The sequence below is a fragment of the Salmo salar genome, chromosome 26 (genome assembly GCF_965601325.2).
Source record: "Salmo salar chromosome 26, fSalSal1, whole genome shotgun sequence".
In the NCBI taxonomy this organism is placed as follows: Eukaryota; Metazoa; Chordata; class Actinopteri; order Salmoniformes; family Salmonidae; genus Salmo; species Salmo salar.
This window is the reverse complement of record NC_138316.1, coordinates 43,761,695-43,781,702: the sequence shown is the minus strand read 5'-3', so window position 1 is coordinate 43,781,702 and position 20,008 is coordinate 43,761,695. Positions and strand designations below refer to the sequence as shown.

Here is a 20,008-nt window from a genome sequence, read left to right as displayed (position 1 = left end):
ACCTAACAACCTTATGGTGAGTTACCACGTTACAGACTATAGAAACCTCCCAACAACCTTATGTTGAGTTACCACGTTACAGACTATAGAAACCTCCTAACAATGTTATGGTGAGTTACCATGTTACAGACTATAGAAACCTCCCAACAACCTTATGGTGAGTTACCATGTTACAGACTATAGAAACCACCTAACAACCTTATGGTGAGTTACCATGTTACAGACTATAGAAACCTCCCAACAACCTTATGGTGAGTTACCATGTTACAGACTATAGAAACCTCCCAACAACCTTATGGTGAGTTACCATGTTACAGACTATAGAAACCACCTAACAACCTTATGGTGAGTTACCATGTTACAGACTATAGAAACCTCCCAACAACCTTATGGCGAGTTACCACGTTACAGACTATAGAAACCTCCTAACAACCTTATGGTGAGTTACCATGTTACAGACTATAGAAACCACCTAACAACCTTATGGTGAATTACCATGTTACAGACTATAGAAACCACCTAACAACCTTATGGCGAGTTACCACGTTACAGACTATAGAAACCTCCTAACAACCTTATGGTGAGTTACCACGTTACAGACTATAGAAACCTCCCAACAACCTTATGGTGAGTTACCATGTTACAGACTATAGAAACCTCCTAACAACCTTATGGTGAGTTACCATGTTACAGACTATAGAAACCTCCCAACAACCTTATGGTGAGTTACTATGTTACAGACTATAGAAACCACCTAACAACCTTATGGTGAGTTACCATGTTACAGACTATAGAAACCTCCTAACAACGTTATGGTGAGTTACCATGTTACAGACTATAGAAACCTCCCAACAACCTTATGGTGAGTTACCATGTTACAGACTATAGAAACCTCCTAACAACGTTATGGTGAGTTACCATGTTACAGACTATAGAAACCTCCCAACAACCTTATGGTGAGTTACTATGTTACAGACTATAGAAACCACCTAACAACCTTATGGTGAGTTACCATGTTACAGACTATAGAAACCTCCTAACAACGTTATGGTGAGTTACCACGTTACAGACTATAGAAACCTCTTAACAACCTTATGGTGAGTTACCACGTTACAGACTATAGAAACTTCCTAACAACCTTATGGTGAGTTACCATGTTACAGACTATAGAAACCTCCTAACAACCTTATGTTGAGTTACCATGTTACAGACTATAGAAACCTCCTAACAACCTTATGGTGAGTTACCATGTTACAGACTATAGAAACCTCCTAACAACCTTATGGTGAGTTACCATGTTACAGACTATAGAAACCACCTAACAACCTTATGGTGAGTTACCATGTTACAGACTATAGAAACCACCTAACAACCTTATGGTGAGTTACCATGTTACAGACTATAGAAACCTCCCAACAACCTTATGGTGAGTTACCATGTTACAGACTATAGAAACCTCCTAACAACCTTATGGTGAGTTACCATGTTACAGACTATAGAAACCACCTAACAACCTTATGGTGAATTACCATGTTACAGACTATAGAAACCACCTAACAACCTTATGGCGAGTTACCACGTTACAGACTATAGAAACCTCCTAACAACCTTATGGTGAGTTACCACGTTACAGACTATAGAAACCTCCCAACAACCTTATGGTGAGTTACCATGTTACAGACTATAGAAACCTCCTAACAACCTTATGGTGAGTTACCATGTTACAGACTATAGAAACCTCCCAACAACCTTATGGTGAGTTACTATGTTACAGACTATAGAAACCACCTAACAACCTTATGGTGAGTTACCATGTTACAGACTATAGAAACCTCCTAACAACGTTATGGTGAGTTACCATGTTACAGACTATAGAAACCTCCCAACAACCTTATGGTGAGTTACCATGTTACAGACTATAGAAACCTCCTAACAACGTTATGGTGAGTTACCATGTTACAGACTATAGAAACCTCCTAACAACCTTATGGTGAATTACCATGTTACAGACTATAGAAACCTCCTAACAACCTTATGGTGAATTACCATGTTACAGACTATAGAAACCTCCTAACAACCTTATGGTGAGTTACCATGTTACAGACTATAGAAACCTCCTAACAACCTTATGGTGAGTTACCATGTTACAGACTATAGAAACCACCTAACAACCTTATGGTGAATTACCATGTTACAGACTATAGAAACCACCTAACAACCTTATGGCGAGTTACCACGTTACAGACTATAGAAACCTCCTAACAACCTTATGGTGAGTTACCACGTTACAGACTATAGAAACCTCCCAACAACCTTATGGTGAGTTACCATGTTACAGACTATAGAAACCTCCTAACAACCTTATGGTGAGTTACCATGTTACAGACTATAGAAACCTCCCAACAACCTTATGGTGAGTTACTATGTTACAGACTATAGAAACCACCTAACAACCTTATGGTGAGTTACCATGTTACAGACTATAGAAACCTCCTAACAACGTTATGGTGAGTTACCATGTTACAGACTATAGAAACCTCCCAACAACCTTATGGTGAGTTACCATGTTACAGACTATAGAAACCTCCTAACAACGTTATGGTGAGTTACCATGTTACAGACTATAGAAACCTCCTAACAACCTTATGGTGAATTACCATGTTACAGACTATAGAAACCTCCTAACAACCTTATGGTGAATTACCATGTTACAGACTATAGAAACCTCCTAACAACCTTATGGTGAGTTACCATGTTACAGACTATAGAAACCTCCTAACAACCTTATGGTGAATTACCATGTTACAGACTATAGAAACCTCCCAAGGTTATGGAAGTCAACCAAAACATGACTGTAGGAAGATATCACACAGACATATCTGTCTAGACGTGAGTTCCATGTCCCCTCTACCCCCAATGAGTCTGACTGAGTCTGTCTCACTCCAAGTATTGGCTTGATGGGTTTCTCTGATCTGGTGTTAGCGCACAAGGCCACAGCAATTTACACCAGCTACCTTTTAAGAGCTGTGACAGGGAAGGGAGAGACTGTGGTTCTGTGTGTAGAGATTGTGTGTTTGTTTGTGTGTGTGTGTGTGTGTGTGTGTGTGTGTGTGTGTGTGTGTGTGTGTGTGTGTGTGTGTGTGTGTGTGTGTGTGTGTGTGGTGTGTGTGTGTGTGTGTGTGTGTGTGTGTGTTCTCACACAAGGAAGAGGAGTTGAGGGGAGAGAAAGAGAGCTGAAGACTCAGACCCATATCTTTCTCTCTCTGTATCTCTCTCTCTCCCCCTCCCTCTTTCTCCGTCTCTCTCGACCCTCCCTTTCTCTCTCTCTCCCTCTTAGAGAATGCATTGATCTCTGCTTAGTTTAGTTCTATCAGTTAGTTAGTTAGTTAGTAGGACATCCCATAGTCAAACAGACAGTCAGACAGACAGTCAGACAACAACCAAACAGACTGTACATATCCCAGGACACCAGCATCACTAACAGCCACTAATGCTCATACCATAAAACCCCACAGCGGGAATGACGTCAATAAAAGCCATATGAATAATCAGAGGGAGCCGCGTCCCATCCTCATCCACCATCCATGCCAAGCTGATGAGCGAGCCCACGGAGGCATAATCGTAAAGAGACACAATTTGCCGTGTCTTCCACCGGCTCTCCTGGAGGAATAAGGCCGTGAAGATAATAACTATTAGTGAACGACGGCACTTTGTAGTGGGGATTCCAGCTGTGGCAAGCTGCATTAACATACAGATGGAATGTGTATATAGACTGTTAATATGTACACGGTGGTGGTGGGGGGGAGGGGCGCGTGAGACAATCAGACCCTCGCCACAGAGGCACGCGGCCGTGACCTCATCTCGTGCCTCATCACGGAGAACGGAAATGAAGGGCCTGAGGGGAGAGGGACACAAAACAGAGGGAGGACAGAGAGAGGAAGGGAGGAGAGAGAGAGGAAGGGAGGAGAGAGAGAGGAAGGGAGGAGAGAGAGAGGAAGGGAGGAGAGAGAGAGGAAGGGAGGAGAGAGAGAGGAAGGGAGGACAGAGAGAGGAAGGGAGGAGAGAGAGAGGAAGGGAGGACAGAGAGAGGAAGGGAGGAGAGAGAGAGGAAGGGAGGAGAGAGAGAGGAAGGGAGGAGAGAGAGAGGAAGGGAGGAGAGAGAGAGGAAGGGAGGAGAGAGAGAAAGGGAGGAGAGAGGAAGGGAGGAGAGAGAGAGGAAGGGAGGAGAGAGAGAAAGGGAGGAGAGAGAGGAAGGGAGGAGAGAGAGAGGAAGGGAGGAGAGAGAGGAAGGGAGGAGAGAGAGAGAAAGGGAGGGGAGAGAGAGAAAGGGAGGAGAGAGAGAGGAAGGGAGGAGAGAGAGAAAGGGAGGAGAGAGAGAGGAAGGGAGGAGAGAGAGAAAGGGAGGAGAGAGAGAGAAAGGGAGGAGAGAGAGAAAGGGAGGAGAGAGAGAGAAAGGGAGGAGAGAGAGAGGAAGGGAGGAGAGAGAGAAAGGGAGGAGAGAGAGAAAGGGAGGAGAGAGAGAGGAAGGGAGGAGAGAGAGAGGAAGGGAGGAGAGAGAGAAAGGGAGGAGAGAGAGAAAGGGAGGAGAGAGAGAGGAAGGGAGGAGAGAGAGAGGAAGGGAGGAGAGAGAGAAAGGGAGGAGAGAGAGAGGAAGGGAGGAGAGAGAGAAAGGGAGGAGAGAGAGAGGAAGGGAGGAGAGAGAGCAAGGGAGGAGAGAGAGAAAGGGAGGAGAGAGAGAAAGGGAGGAGAGAGAGAAAGGGAGGAGAGAGAGAGCGGGAAGAAAGAGAGAGACTTGTTGCCGTTTTCCTGGACACAGATTAATAAAACGAGTCCTGGAATAAAAAGCATTCTCGTAAGGTTTCTCCATTTAAAGTGCTTTTTAGTCTGATCTAGTCTTAATCTGTGTCTGGGACAGCAGCCTTCATGTTATAACAAGTGGTAATAACGGTTTACACTGACTTTAAGTCCAGGTAACCACAGCTGATATGTTTCATAGCTAAACTGAGCTAACTGGCCAACCCAGAACTACAACTGGGAGACATAACATTTCTGAAAGAGAAAGAACCTGTTAAATTGACGACTCAACAATGTCCCTCTGTTGTCATCAGGTCAACATCAGGGCAGAGGGTCAGTCAACCAGTAGAGTGTGAGCTGAAATCAGAATGGCTATGATCGTGTGTGTGTGTGTGTGTGTGTGTGTGTGTGTGTGTGTGTGTGTGTGTGTGTGTGTGTGTGTGTGTGTGTGTGTGTGTGTGTGTGTGTGTGTGTGTGTGTGTGTGTGTGTGTGTGTGTGTGTGTGTGTGTGATGAAGGTGTGTGAATGTCCCTCTTTGGAAATAATGTCTTCAGGACTTGCATCACAACAGCTGTGTCTGTCAGGAAAGTGCCAGTGTGTTCTCCTTCCACTGATGCATCTTTCATTAGGAGGACATTACCTCATGATATCCTATCAAGGGGTTCATAATCCGATGACATACTGGGCCAGACACTGAGGACTTTCCATTGGCTTGCTCCCAGGACATTACCAGGGCTCCACCATTCTCTAGTCTAGTGTCGTCTGACCTGGTAGGAATACTTCTGAAATGCATATTTCCTTCCTCCCTGCAATGAATGCCTGTCTCTCTGTCTCTCTGTGTGCGTCTCTCTGTCTCTCTGTGTGTCTCTCTCTCTGTCTCTCTCTCTGTGTCTCTCTCTCTGTGTCTTTCTCTCTCTGTGTGTGTGTCTCTCTCTGTGTGTGTGTGTCTCTCTCTCTGTGTGTGTGTCTCTCTCTGTGTGTGTCTCTCTCTCTGTGTGTCTGTCTCTCTGTGTGTCTCTCTCTCTCTGTCTCTCTGTGTGTCTCTCTCTCTCTCTGTCTCTCTGTGTGTCTCTCTCTCTCTCTCTGTGTGTCTCTCTCTCTCTCTCTGTGTGTCTCTCTCTCTCTCTCTGTGTGTCTCTCTCTCTGTGTGTGTCTCTCTCTCTTGTTTTTGTTAAGAGCTGTTGTAACGCTGTAAGGGGCCTCTGTACTCACCCTTTCCATTTTGAGGTGTGTGTGTGTGTGTCTGATCCACTCCCTCCCACCATCCCCTTGTCTCTGATTGTGACTTGATTGACATCTCTTCTTCTCCTCTATTCCCCACCGGAGGGCCCTCATTGTCAACGAGCCTTTTAGCACCTTTGTCCCTAACGCAGCCCCCCCCCGGCCCCCTTCAAACCCCCCTACCCAGAGGTGCCAGATGAGCCCCCTGGTCTGTGACAAAAGGGGCCGTGCGTGTGTGTTGTGTGTGTCGAGTCTTAGACAGTCCCCAACTCCATCAAGGACCCTGACTGCCTCCACTTGCCAAAACCCTGCACAAACCCACATGTAAAAATGACTGTTGAGTGTAGTAATCTGAGTGTGTGTTTGGGGGGGTTGAAAGGTGCGGCAGGGGCTGTTAAGGGTGTAAAGAGGTGGAAGGGTTCAGCACTCCTGTGGTGCCCCAGAAGAGAGAGAGAACTGAGATTTAAAGTCCCATCCTTCACGCAGCATCACCACTGGGACCCGTGTGAGTGACATGATTTTAAAAGGACTCCAATCTCCTCCACTTGTTTACACATTAGCAAGATGGAAAGTTTTCTCAGCGTCTCAGACATTTCTGTGTCGACACTTTAACACCGGGGCCGTTCTTATCACATTTGACCCCTAGGGCCTCACACTGAACATAGTAAGGCTTCTTACTCAGGAAGACTACACAAAGTGAAATAGGAGAATTTCTAATATTCTGGATTTGGGGGAGTGGGCTGTGTTTACCAGTTGAACATAACCATGCAAACATATTTTATATAATGCTAACTTCTTATTCATGATTATAAGTCATAAAAGCCTAATGGCAGCTGTTTTTATTCTCTCTGTCATAGAATTTAAACCTTTCCAGGCTTGTCAACTCATCATACTGCTGCCCAGAGAATGTTCCCGGAGTCTCATTTTCCTCATCAGGACAAGAAAGTTAGTGTTTAATAACTACAAGGGTACAAGTTAGTGTAGCCAGCTCCCTTTCAGCACAGGCTGTAGGTAGATATGGTATTTAACCATCTCTACGGGTGCCATTTGGCCTATGTAACACATCCCTCTTTTAAGTTGATGTACTGGAGTAACGGATCATCTCATATAGAATCCATCTCTCACACACCTACACACACACACACACTTAGTGGAAGTACTGGAGTAAAATGTCACCTCAAGGAGCCCTCGTCATATACACACACACCTCCCTTGTCTGCCAGTCAGTTTCCTTGTGGGAGCTGGAGATTAGCATGCAAATCTGCAAAGACCTAGTTACTCTTCTGACCTTTCAACCTTTCTCTCTGTCTGTCTTCCTCTCTCTCTTTCTCTCCCCACCCCTCTCTCACACACACACACACATGGCTTTTCACACATACACTCATCCACTGCGTCACGTTCCTCCAACAACGTCTAATGAGGTGATGACCAGCCACTTGTTATAATTGCTTCCGACTCCGTTTAATTTTCCAAGCTTATTAATCATATGTAGAAGTTACTTAAAATTGCATAAATTAATCTTCGATTAAAAAGCCTATCAAAGAACTCCAAACAATTAAAGAGTAAGGTAGAATTTCCCCTGGGATTTGTGGCAGTTTTATTTGAACGACCCGTTCAGGTGATTATCCCACTTTGATGCGCTGAGACTGTGATTAATGTAGTGGTCGTTTTTAAATGAGTTTTCTCCCTCTATCCTCCACGCGCTCGTTGGAAAGGTAAAGCTGTAGCACCTTAAATGACCTAACTAAAGAGTATTTATTCCATTTGACTCTTAATAACGTCCTCCTGGTTTTCGGCTTAATTCTGGTGGCAGGTGTTTTAATTAATGGTGGGTCGCGTGGCCCTGACGTACGTGTGTGTGTGACATTTAGAAAAGCTTTATTGTCCACGCATTGTGGAGATTTGGCTGGCCTTGAAAAAACATGGTGTGCGTGTGTTAATTTTAGCCTGAATATGACACCATCTCAACTGGGATTCCAATAATAACTTTGTCAGAGTTAGTGTGTTTTCTCCATGTCTGTCTTTAAACTGTGTGTGTGTGCGTACGTCTGTGTGTATCTGTCTATGAGGTATTAAAAAGACAGAAGCCAAGTCCCCCTCTTCATTCAGGTCAGATTCCATCAGACGTGGCCAGTCTGTTAGGGTTAGGGTCGAGAGCAGAGGTGAAGAGAGAGCAGGAGCTGGATATTAAAGACATTACTCTGGACCCCATCTCTCCCTCCCTTTACTCCCTCCATCTCCCCCCTCTCTCTCTCTGTACAGGCACAGCAATGATTGATGAGATGGGTACCCAGAACATTGGGGCATCCAAGAGCGTCCACTCCAGCTCTCTCTCTCTCACACACACTGATATGAGAGTAATTAACCTCAGTCTATCTTAGCCCCAGCTGCCAATTAGAAGGACACCAGGATTGATGGGGCTCTCCTAGTCCCTCAGACTCACTGGACACAGGACTGGACCGGCCCTGTCTGGACTGGATCTGAGAGGAACGGACCCGTCAGACTGGACTGCCAGTTATGCGTCTATCTTAGGGGTGTAACTTGGGATATGGTTGCAGAACATTGCCTTTTAAACGTAAAATATCTGACAGAATCCAAACATATTGAAATAACGTATTTATACAAACTACACTTACTGTATATAACACCTCAACACCATCAGGTCCTTGTTCCAATGTTACCCTCTGTAATCCATCCTCCATTCATTTTTTATTTGGCTAAATTCATTGTCCCCCACACAAGGTCCCTGGTCCTTATATCCCCTGTTTTTGGCCAGATTGGACTCTTATTAACACTGTGCTCTGTTTGTTAGTGCCTGTTAGTGAAGGTCCTGTGTCAGGGAAACCAGGGGTGACAAGTCCATTTAAAGAGCGGTGGCTTTGGTCGTTTATCTAATTGTCCCTCTACTCGACACACCAAATAAATGTAGCGGTCAGTCACCGTTGGCCCGTCTCCGTGACAACCCCCACCACTTTCACCCTTGACCCCTGTTTGAACCGGCGGAGGTCATCACCGACACATGGCTCTCCAAATGAGGTTGTATCAGTGCATGGTGCTCTTGTCACTGATGTGTCACACGTCATGTGACCTCTGTCACCATCTCCTCAGTGCTAGTTGGACTCTATATGGTTAGGATTATATGCATTTGGTGTTTGTATGGTTTGAGCATTGGTTGATTGACTATGAGAAGCCTTGTGCTGGAGTCTTGGTGTAGCAGTTATTGTCCTGACTGAATGTGTCTCTCTGGTGACACCATAGTGCCACGCTGACCCTCAACACGGTGGCCCCTCAGGGGTGCGTGATTAGTCCCCTCCTGTAATCCCTGTTCACCCACGAATGTATGGCCTCTCACGACTCCCAACACCATCATTAAGTTTGCAAATGGAATAATAGTGGTAGGCCTGATCAACGACAACGATGAGACAGCCTATAGGGAGGAGGTCAGACACCTGGCAGTGTGGTGCCTGGACAACAACCTATCCCTCAACGTCAGCAAGACAAAGGAGCTGATTGTGGACTACAGGAAATGGAGGGCCAAGCACGCACCCATCCACATCGACGGGGCTGCAGGGGTGCAGGTTGAGAGCTGCAAGTTCCTCGGCGTCCACATCGCTAAGGATCATGGTCCACACACACCAACAGTCGTGAAGAGGGCACAACAACGCCTCTTCCCCCTCAGGAGGCTGAAAAGATTTGGCATGGGCCCTCAGATCCTCAAAATGTTCTGCAGCTGCACCATTGAGAGCATCTTGACTGGCTGCATCACCGCTTGGTATGGCATCTGCTTGGCATCCGACCACAAGGCACTACGGAGGGTAGTGCGTATGGCCCAGTACATCACTGCGATCGAGCTCCCTGCCATCCAGGACCTCCAAACCCGGCGGTGTCAGAGGAAGGCCATAAAAATTGTCAAAGACTCTAGCCACTCTTTGTTATTAAGTATGTATACTGAACAAAATATAAACCAACAATTTCAAAGATTTTACTGAGTTACAGTTCATAGAAGGAAATCAGTCAATTGAAATAAATTAATTAGGCCCTAATCTATGGATTTCACATGACTGGGAATACAGGTATGCATCTGTTCGTCACAGATACCTTAAAAAAGTTAGGGGCGTGGATCAGAAAACCAGTCAGTATCTGGTGTGACCACCATTTGCCTCATGCAGCCCGACACAGCTCCTTCGCATAGAGTTGATCAGGCTGTTGATTGTGGCCTGTGGAATGTTGTCCCAGTCCTCTTCAATGGCTGTGCGAAGTTTCTGGATATTGGTGGGAACTGGAACACACTGTCGTACACATCAATCCATCCCAAACATGCTAAATGGGTGACATGTGTGGTGAGCATGCAGGCCATGGAAGAACTGGGACATTTTCAGCTTCCAGGAATTGTGTACAGATCCTTGTGACATGGAGTCATGCATTATCATGCTGAAACATGAGGTGATGGCAGCAGATGAATGGCACGACAATGGGCATCAGGATTTCATCACGGTATCTCTGTGCATTCAAATTGTTAGCGATAAAATGCAATTGTGTTCGTTGTCCGTAGCTTATGCCTGCCCATACCATAACCCCACCGCCACAATGAGGCACTCTGTTCACAACGTTGACATCAGCAAACCGCTCACCGACACGACGCCATAAACGTAGTCTGCGGTTGAGGCCGGTAGGACGTACTGCCGAATTCTCAAAAACGATTTTGGAGGCGGCTTATGGTAGAGAAATTAACATTCAATTCTCTGGGAACAGCTCTGGTGGACGCTCCCACTCGTCTATTCTGACTGTCCTTGAAAATAATTTAAACAAAAATCCTAAAGGAGATCGGAACTGATCTCCTTTCTAAGAGGGAAAAAAATGGATTATTTTTAGTTCAGTGTGTTTTTATTGACCAATGTGGTAATTTTTCCAGATGTTCTGAGAGATTGGCTGTTCCATTGGTCGTGGCCTATGTACAGTATACTCTAATCACTGGATCCATACCTGAGACACTATTAATCTCTCTCCATTTCTCTACCTTCTCTGTACACAGGACCATGCCTTCATCCTGCTTTACGACGATGGCAATGCGGAGGTGGTGTCCATGTGGGTGTGTCGCTGCCTAGAGGAGAGGAGAGCCCAGGCTCAGGGACAGATGTGACCCCGTAAACACAGGAGACCACAGAGAAGTTAGCGGTCAAAGGTATCATGTAGGGCCAGGAAAGTACCAGTATCTCTATACTCGTTAATATCGTGGCAAAGAAACAAAACACGAAGCGCTTTTAACTTCGTTAGGAAAACTGCCCTAATGTTGGAAACAAAGCATCATTATGATGTCACCCAGAGTCACATTTATTTATTTTCTATCTATAGCTCACAATATTTTACATACAGCAGGTGTTTAAAGGACTAAAGCGTTTGGTCTGCTTTGTGTTTTCATTTTTGCCATAGAAACAATATTGCGATACTGGTATCGTCCTGGCCCTAATATCATGCCCCAATCTCTCTGGACTTTGACCATTCGTGAACACCAGGAGTGGACAGTAAATATCTAAAACGTATTGATGACGTCCATGGTGTAAAGAGGGCGTCTGTACGTCCAACTTCAGTAAGCCAAGAGGATACTGTATCTTTTCGACTGAACGTTCATTGCAAGTGGAACTTTGTTATCTGGGCCCTTAGCACGTTGACTGATGTCTTGATGGTGTATCCTAGTGACTCTTACACTCCAAACCTGGCTCTGTGTTGACGCTGCTTCATCAATCAATTTACAATTGTGTGGGACTTATTCCATGACTGTTTGCCTACTTAGTTATTTCTAACTCAGAGAGACTTTAGACAGAATGTCAGAGTAAGTGATTAACGATGAGATGGGACTTGAAAACCCAAATGGCTTTACAATAACAAAGAAGTGCTATTTTCCAGGATGACGCTCGGATAACCTGTTACGCTTTATTGTTGGCAGCTTTCTAGTGAATGTCGAGGTGTGCCGGTGTGTACGGCAGTAACCGTGTGTGTGCCTAATGTTTTTACAATGATGTTTCTTTGACATTACTTTACCTCATCGAGATACACTATATATACGAAAGTATGTGGACAGCACTTCAAATTAGTGGAATTGGCTATTTCAGCCATACCCGTTGCAGGCCGGTATAGAAAATCGAGCACACAGCCATGCAATCTCCATAGACAAACATTGGCAATAGAATGGCCTTACAGAAGAGCTCAGTGAATTTCAACATGACACTGTCATAGGATGCCACCTTTCCAACAAGGCAGTTTGCCAAATTTCTGCCCTGCTAGAGCTGCCCTGGTCAACTGTAAGTGCTGTTATTGTGAAGTGGAAACGTCTAGGAGCAACAACGGCTCAGCATCAAAGTGGTAGGCAACACAAGTTCACAAAATGGGACCGCCAAGTGCTGAAGCACGTAGTGTAAAAATCGTCTGTCCTCAGTTGCAACACTCCCTGCCGAGTTCCAAACTGCCTCTGGAAGCAACATCAGCACAATAACTGTTTGTCGCGAGCTTCATGAAATTGGTTTCCATGGCCAAGCAGCCATACACAAGCGTCGGCTGGTGTAGTGTAAAGCTTGCCGCCATTGGACTCTGGAGCAGTGGAAACGCGTTCTCTGGAGTGATGAATCACACTTCACCATCTGGCAGTCCGACAGACAAATCTGGGTTTGGCAGATGCCAGGAGAACGCTACCTGCCCCAATGCATAGTGTCAACTGTAAATTTTGGTGGAGGAATAATGGTATGGGGCTGTTTTTTATGGTTCGGGCTATGCCCCTTAGTTCCAGTGAAGGGAAATCTTAACGCTACAGAATACAATGACATTCTAGACAATTCTGTACTTCCAACTTTGTGGCAACAGTTTGGGGAAGGCCCTTTCCTGTTTCAACAGGACAATGTCCCGTGCACAAAGCGAGGTCCATACAGAAATGGTTTGTTGAGATTGGTGTGGAAGAACTTGACTAGCCTGCACAAAGCCCTGACCTCAACCTCATCGAACACCTTTGGGATAAATTAGAACGCCGACTGCGAGCCAGGCCTAAATCGCCCAATATCATTGCCTGACCTCACTAATGCTCTTGTGGCTGAATGGAAGCAAGTCCCCACAGCAATGTTCCAACATCGAGTGGAAAGCCTTCCCAGAAGAGTGGAGGCTGTTATAGCAGCAAAAGGGGGACCAACTCCATATTAATGGCCATGATTTTGGAATGAGATGTTCGACAAGCAGGTGTTCACATACTTTTGGTCATGTAGTGTATAATGGCCTCAGTAGTAGTTATAGTAGTGATACAGGGCAACCATTTTGCTCACATATGTGTCTAAATATTTTGCTGTGTGAAAATCATCTAGATAATTGTTGCAATGATTGCTTCACTGTACCGCAGCCCTTAAGTGCCATGGAGAATACACTGAGCGCAGATTCATGACAGTCATGCTTGCACCATTACTACAAAGAAAATGGCTTGTTACGTCAAATATTTGTTATTGTGCTCTTCAATTTCCTTGTGTGCTGCTAAATTTTTCAACTTCGGTGCACACGTGCTCCTTGTAAAAAAAGGTCAGCGTAGAGCCCTGTAGTAGTAGCAGTAGTAGTAGTAGAAGCACTGCTTGGGGACCTAACCTTTACCAGGCCACATTGTGGGGACTCTTCCACCACTCAGTGCCATGGAGTTCTACTCTTCCATTCTTCCAAACCTGTTAATGATGCAACACAAACAAACTTCACAAGAACCAACAACTTTGAGAAAAGTCTTAAAGTACTTTCCATTTTTTATTTATGTTAATTTGGAGACGAGCACCGGATTTTTGTTGTTGATTCTATTAGCCCACCACCTGTATAACCATACTTATATTATCCCTCAAATATACTCCTTAACGTTGACTTCATTTGATTGTTCTTAACGTGGAACTGACAGCATTTTAACTACTTTGCAGATATGAAACAGACAATCATATCAGTAAAAAAATACCATTCCCAGTTTATGCTACAAAACCAACTTGTCAGAGGATTTAAAAATAGGTTATATTTGACAAGAAAATCCATGACGTACAGTAAGGCATTGTTGTCAGAATAAATGGATACAGTTCAATGCATGATTAATATAGTCCCAAAAAATTGCTATCAGGTTGTAAATCGCAGCTGGCCTGGTACATTGTTTGCTGCCTCCACCCAATTCGGGATGCTTGGTTTGTTTCAATGACTCAATATTTTGGACAAAATCAGCTGGGAATGTCAATACAATCAAACTAGCAAGGACAGTGCTCACAAGTCAGTCATAATGTGGCTAATAGGCTAGCGTAGCTATTTATTTAGCAAGGTAAAAGCACCGAGCCAAACGTTAGCTAGCTAGCTTATGGGAGGTATTGGGAAGATGTCAAGTCATTGGGTGAGTGAGAGACCGACTTTTTCCCCTCACTTTTTTGGTGGCTACAGTTAGAGATGCAGGTGTCATTTGGTTAGCTAGCAAGAAATGTGAATCGCTTTGCTAGCTAGCTAGCCATGTTGAGCTAACTATGCTGACTGTTATCCAGTTAGCATATATCTTGCATTCGTCAATTCATTCTGGCTGTCTACTCCGATGTCATAGCACTCGTCTGAGTGCCAGAGCGCAGAACAACTGATGAATATGACCGTGTCAGTAAACGTAAGCAAAAACGTCATTAAATTGTTGCCAGCAGCACAGTTAACGTTAGTCACTAACCCTCTAGATAACATGAAAACAGCCTAACCAGCTTTGCTAGGGTGCGTAAAATGGTCAGAGTGAGATGTTCTCTCATTTGTGTCGAAGTAGCTAGCAAGCTAGCCAACTGTAGGCAGTTAGCTTGGGTGCTTGACTGCCGTTGAGGAAGGCTGGGATCATCCCTACTCCTCGGCCAGAGCGTCCAGAGCACACACTGCACTTAACGGTGTGGAATTTACAATCTGACAACGCTCCAAATGTATGAATGCAGAGTGCACTAACACACGGGAAGTAATTTACAAACGCACCCTTAGTTGTCAATCAAATGTATTTGGCATCGATCAAATGGACAGGCAGGCAAATTCCCATTCAGTTGTCAAAACCTGGGTTGGGACAAGCATGCATTGTCAGGCAGGCTGCAGAACAGTGAGCAGGCTACAATTCCCTTTTGTTTATCAGTGCAATTCTGACTGCCAACCAGCTGAAATAATTTGAGAGGGTTTATCTACTGTCTCTTGTTAGATTTTAGGCCATCTCCCTCTGGCTAGCATTAGTTGTTGATCTTGTTGTTGATGTGCATAACTGAGGTAGAGAGAGACTACCTTTTCATGGTTGTTTGATCAAGGACTGTAAAGATCCCAAATGTAAGAAGACTCCTGTGGTATTCACATACATTTATTTGCAGAACTAAATTCAGGTGTATTTTGTGGCTTTTGGCGAATGTGTTCTAATGAGCTAAAGTCGCGCTGTTGCTACTGCCTGTAAACATACACACAGTCCAGTTCATAGTGAATGATGGCAGGCCCTACTGCCTGTAAACACACAGTCCAGTTCATAGTGAATGATGGCAGGCCCTACTGCCTGTAAACACACAGTCCAGTTCATAGTGAATGATGGCAGGCCCTACTGCCTGTAAACATACACACAGTCCAGTTCATAGTGAATGATGGCAGGCCCTACTGCCTGTAAACACACAGTCCAGTTCATAGTGAATGATGGCAGGCCCTACTGCCTGTAAACATACACACAGTCCAGTTCATAGTGAATGATGGCAGGCCCTACTGCCTGTATAAACACAGTCCAGTTCATAGTGAATGATGGCAGGCCCTACTGCCTGTAAACATACACACAGTCCAGTTCATAGTGAATGATGGCAGGCCCTACTGCCTGTAAACACACAGTCCAGTTCATAGTGAATGATGGCAGGCCCTACTGCCTGTAAACACACAGTCCAGTTCATAGTGAATGATGGCAGGCCCTACTGCCTGTAAACATACACACAGTCCAGTTCATAGTGAATGATGGCAGGCCCTACTGCCTGTATAAACACAGTCCAGTTCATAGTGAATGATGGCAGGGCCCTGTGGCAAATTGCTTATTTGCATAAAGGCCTACTGTAGCTCTGATTGGCGCACCAGTCTGTGTAGACTCCGGTCCTGGACGAGACAGATGTTTTTAATAGGTTTTATTTACAGCAGTGTCTACTCATTGTCCAAACACACAGACACTTTCCCACTCTATATTGCTATAGAATTTTCACATGCCTTACTCTACGTCATTCCCAAACATTCTATAAAAATGTGAAAATGACCATATCTAAGTGCTCGCTTGTCAGAAAATGTAAAAAATGTATATAAAAAATGTGTAATTGTTCCTGGGGGTTTATATGAACAGGATTTTAATAAGATTTCATGTTGTTAAAATGCTGTCAGTTCCACTTTAATGCCTTGGTTGCTTGGTGCAGGCGGTATTGCATTTTCTTAATGAATATTTCAATAGAGAAACCTGGACCAGTTGTCTGTGTGTGAGGGGATTATATTTAAAGAGAAATCGGATAAAGGAGTCATTCACAGTTCAGCACAATCAGCTTTTACTCCTGTTTTATTTTACATGGTACACTGGAAACATTTGCTTCACTTTGTTCTCCAAATGATTCCCAGCAATGAAAGGTTTGGCAGCACTCTCCAGTGCTTTAATAGATGGTTCTGCATTAAGCGTCTCAGAGAAGGAGTGCTGATTTAGGACCCGTTTTGCCTTTTAGATCCCAACGGTAAGATTACAGGGACTGGGGGGACCTGATCCTAGATCAGCACTCCTACTCTGAGACCCTTGACACATACGGACCCAGATTTTTTTAAGCTATTGGTATGCAGAGACTCTGTTAGACACTGTAGTGACAACCTTTCAGACAGTTGTCTCAGACTTTGCCGTAATGTGGTTTAAGTGGCCTTCTGTGAACACCCAGTCTGAGTATGCCAGTTGAATTGGTTAAATGTGTTGTTGTGCAATGTGATATGTAAATCACCATTCATTCATTTGATCAGGGGAAGAGAGTGCAATAATATAACCGCATCAACAATAACAAAAATCTTAATGTCCTTGTATTTCTACGACCAATAATGTATTCTCTCTTCACTGAAAGATTGCCCCGTGTTTTTGCAATAACCATGAGCGTTTTAAAATATAAGCTGTACCCAGTCACCCATGACCATGAAAAGTATTCTGTCCAAACTAGCTGTAGCAAATTGGATGTCTTTTGAGTTTGAATAGTTTCGTGAACTGGATTAATTGATGAATGAGACATGGATTAAAGTGATTCACTTTTCATAATAACTATTTAGTTGTGTTTTTTTTGTACTATGGCCTTTAAAGTTCAGTCTGTATTTCAGTTTGGGTTTTTATTTGGAAATGTTAGATTTTTTCTTTTCTTTTTGTAAATCTAAACCACAGAAGGAGTTCACATCTCAGGGTGACTCCAGGATAAAACTAAAGTTGATGTATTTTCCCCTCTGAGTCCGATTTTTAACCCTGGGCATTTCAAGACTACTAACGGCCAGTGTTTTTTGTTTTTGCACCGGGTTGAGACAGATGCCCTTGGGTGAAAATGCCAATAAAACATTTTTTTTAACGGTTGAGCACAACCTGAAGTGAGGGCGTCTTTGCCTGCAAAGACAGAACGTTGGCAGAGTAGTTTTGCCATCCCTCTGCTGGTTTTGGTCTGTACCTGTTGGACTAAGAATATTAGGAACACTGCCCTGCAAAGAGGTACTGTTCTTGAGACGTTAAACCACGTTCGACCAGGGAAACCAGGTGTGTGGAGGCTCAAGCTAGCTGTTAGCTAGCCACTTATCAACTTCATCATCTTCATCCCCATTACAAAATAAGGCCACAAGAAAGTGTTTGCATATTGTCAATAATTACAGTCTAGCACAGTGGTTCCCAAACTGTGGGTCAGGACCCACTTTGGGTCGAGGCAGGGGTCCAGGTGGGTTGCGGAATGACTTTTTTGTGCATTCCACAAATACATTTTCGTGATAGAAAAATGTTTTAAGTGTAAATTTAAACCACTAAAACCAAGTAGAAAGTATGCAGAAAAGATAATGGACTATATATTTTAAAATTATGGCCTTTGAGAACTTACAATCAACAAAATAAAAGCTAGACAATCACCATTGATTTTGTTATGTTTGAGCATAAGAACACAGCATTAGCCATGTCAAAATGTGTAGAATTGCAGGATATTAGCGTAACTAAATGTTCTCTCAGCTCCATGTCAAAATGTGTAGAATTGCAGGATATTAGCGTAACTAAATGTTCTCTCAGCTCCATGTCAAAATGTGTAGAATTGCAGGATATTAGCGTAACTGCTAAATGTTCTCTCAGCTCCATGTCAAAATGTCTAGAATTGCAAAAAATGTGGCTTTAAAACTGCAACATTTTACTTCAGCTCCATGACTAAATGTGTAGAACTGCAGGAAATGTGCAATTCTCTTCACTGACAAAATTATATTTTTTAGTCTGTATATTTTTCCGCCTGGGTCACAAAAGACAATGTCATTGGTGGGTCAAGAAGCCAAAAAGTTTGAGAATCCATGATCTAGTTAATACATGGTGGGATCCTTAGAAAGAACCACATCCAACCAACCATCTGGAGGACCTTGTTACCAGGGTCTTTAAGGAACTCAAGCCCCTCCACCACAAAGGTAGAAGTAAGTAAGTAGACTGTACTGTAAGTATCCAACCCAATCATGTTTTTTCACAGCATAAAAGTGGGATGTCGTGCAGTAATAGATTGTTAGTAGAGTTGGTCACAACTGATGAGGTCTCAAGTGACTATCCACTCCCTCTCTCTGCTCTGATGATTATCCATTTTGTGTGGATTCAAATGTACCCATGCAGATAATCAATTTGATAAACAGCCTACCTTTTTCTAGGCTTGTTTGGAAATTGATACAAAGTCTTCGAAATGAACATTTGATACCATGCAAATTGTGTACTAAATAGAAAGAGTAAAACATGATGTATAGGGATGTTAAATGTGACCTATTGTCTGATGAAAGCGTGGATGCTCAATCTCGTTTTACCATCAACATCCCCGTTGGGATATTGACCGGGTTTTGTTTGGAGATGCGTCTCCATTTTACTCAATCCCGGGCCTTAATATTCCCATTTGCCACCGAGGCACGCGCCCTTATTGTATCGCCGGGTGACCTTTTTACAGAGCAGTCCAAGTTGATTAGCACATCAGGTCAGACAATAGGCGTCGGCGCTGTGCTCCGCCATTACCCGGATCCCTTTATCAATGTCCAGTAATTAAAATGTCACCGTTTAATTTTCGACTCAACGCGTTCCTCTTGGAGCAATCTTTTCCCAATAAAAAGTGTAATCGAAATGCTCTTTTCACTTGAAACCAAACGGACTCGGGGAGCCCATTTAAGTGTAGCCTATCAGCACAGGGAGATCAATATGTAAGAAGCGGATTGATTGGCTTCTAAAATGGAATGTATAGGGGTCACGGTTTTATAGGGTGCTGATACAACTGTTAATTATAGAACATTCGCTCTCGATCGGTTCTGTTATTAAACTTCTCCTGAATTAGGCACTTTTGATTTATGTGACAATCTTTTCCACTTGGAACTTGCTTTAAGGCCATGAAGGCTTTTTACCAAAAGGACTTATTTACCTTGAATGAAATGTTTAATATAGCCTACTTTTATTTGTTATTTTGAAATGCCTCTAGAAGTAGATTTGATTGAAATAAGAGTTAGTTCAGTGTATGTTAATAGACAATCAGAAAACATGTAACTAGTGTCAGTAAGAACTGTAGTATCAGTAAGTAAACTGGAACCTATGTCTCGTTTGCATTAATAGACTGTGTTTTATTCTGATTCACTCCAAGTTTAGCAGAGTGTAAATTGGACCAGCCTATGTTAGTCAAAATATAAAATGGATCAACGCTTAGATTGCCATATGTTGCCTAGCGTAATTTCTAAATTTTACGAAGTGTAGGCCTGGTTTAGCAGCGACCTCTAATTAATC

At 43.7% G+C, this 20,008-nt stretch overlaps 1 protein-coding gene across 1 annotated transcript in view; it reads left to right on the top strand.

Moving 5' to 3' along the window:
• LOC106596840 (dual specificity mitogen-activated protein kinase kinase 5) overlaps nucleotides 1–17,302 on the top strand; it is a 176,332-nt gene extending 159,030 nt beyond the window's left edge. Inside the window, exon 22 of the mRNA XM_045707997.2 lies at nucleotides 11,048–17,302. Within this exon, the coding sequence (XP_045563953.1) occupies nucleotides 11,048–11,155 (108 nt within the window). The 3' untranslated portion in view covers nucleotides 11,156–17,302. The remainder of the gene's footprint in view (nucleotides 1–11,047) is intronic.
• The last annotated feature ends 2,706 nt before the right edge of the window (nucleotides 17,303–20,008 follow it).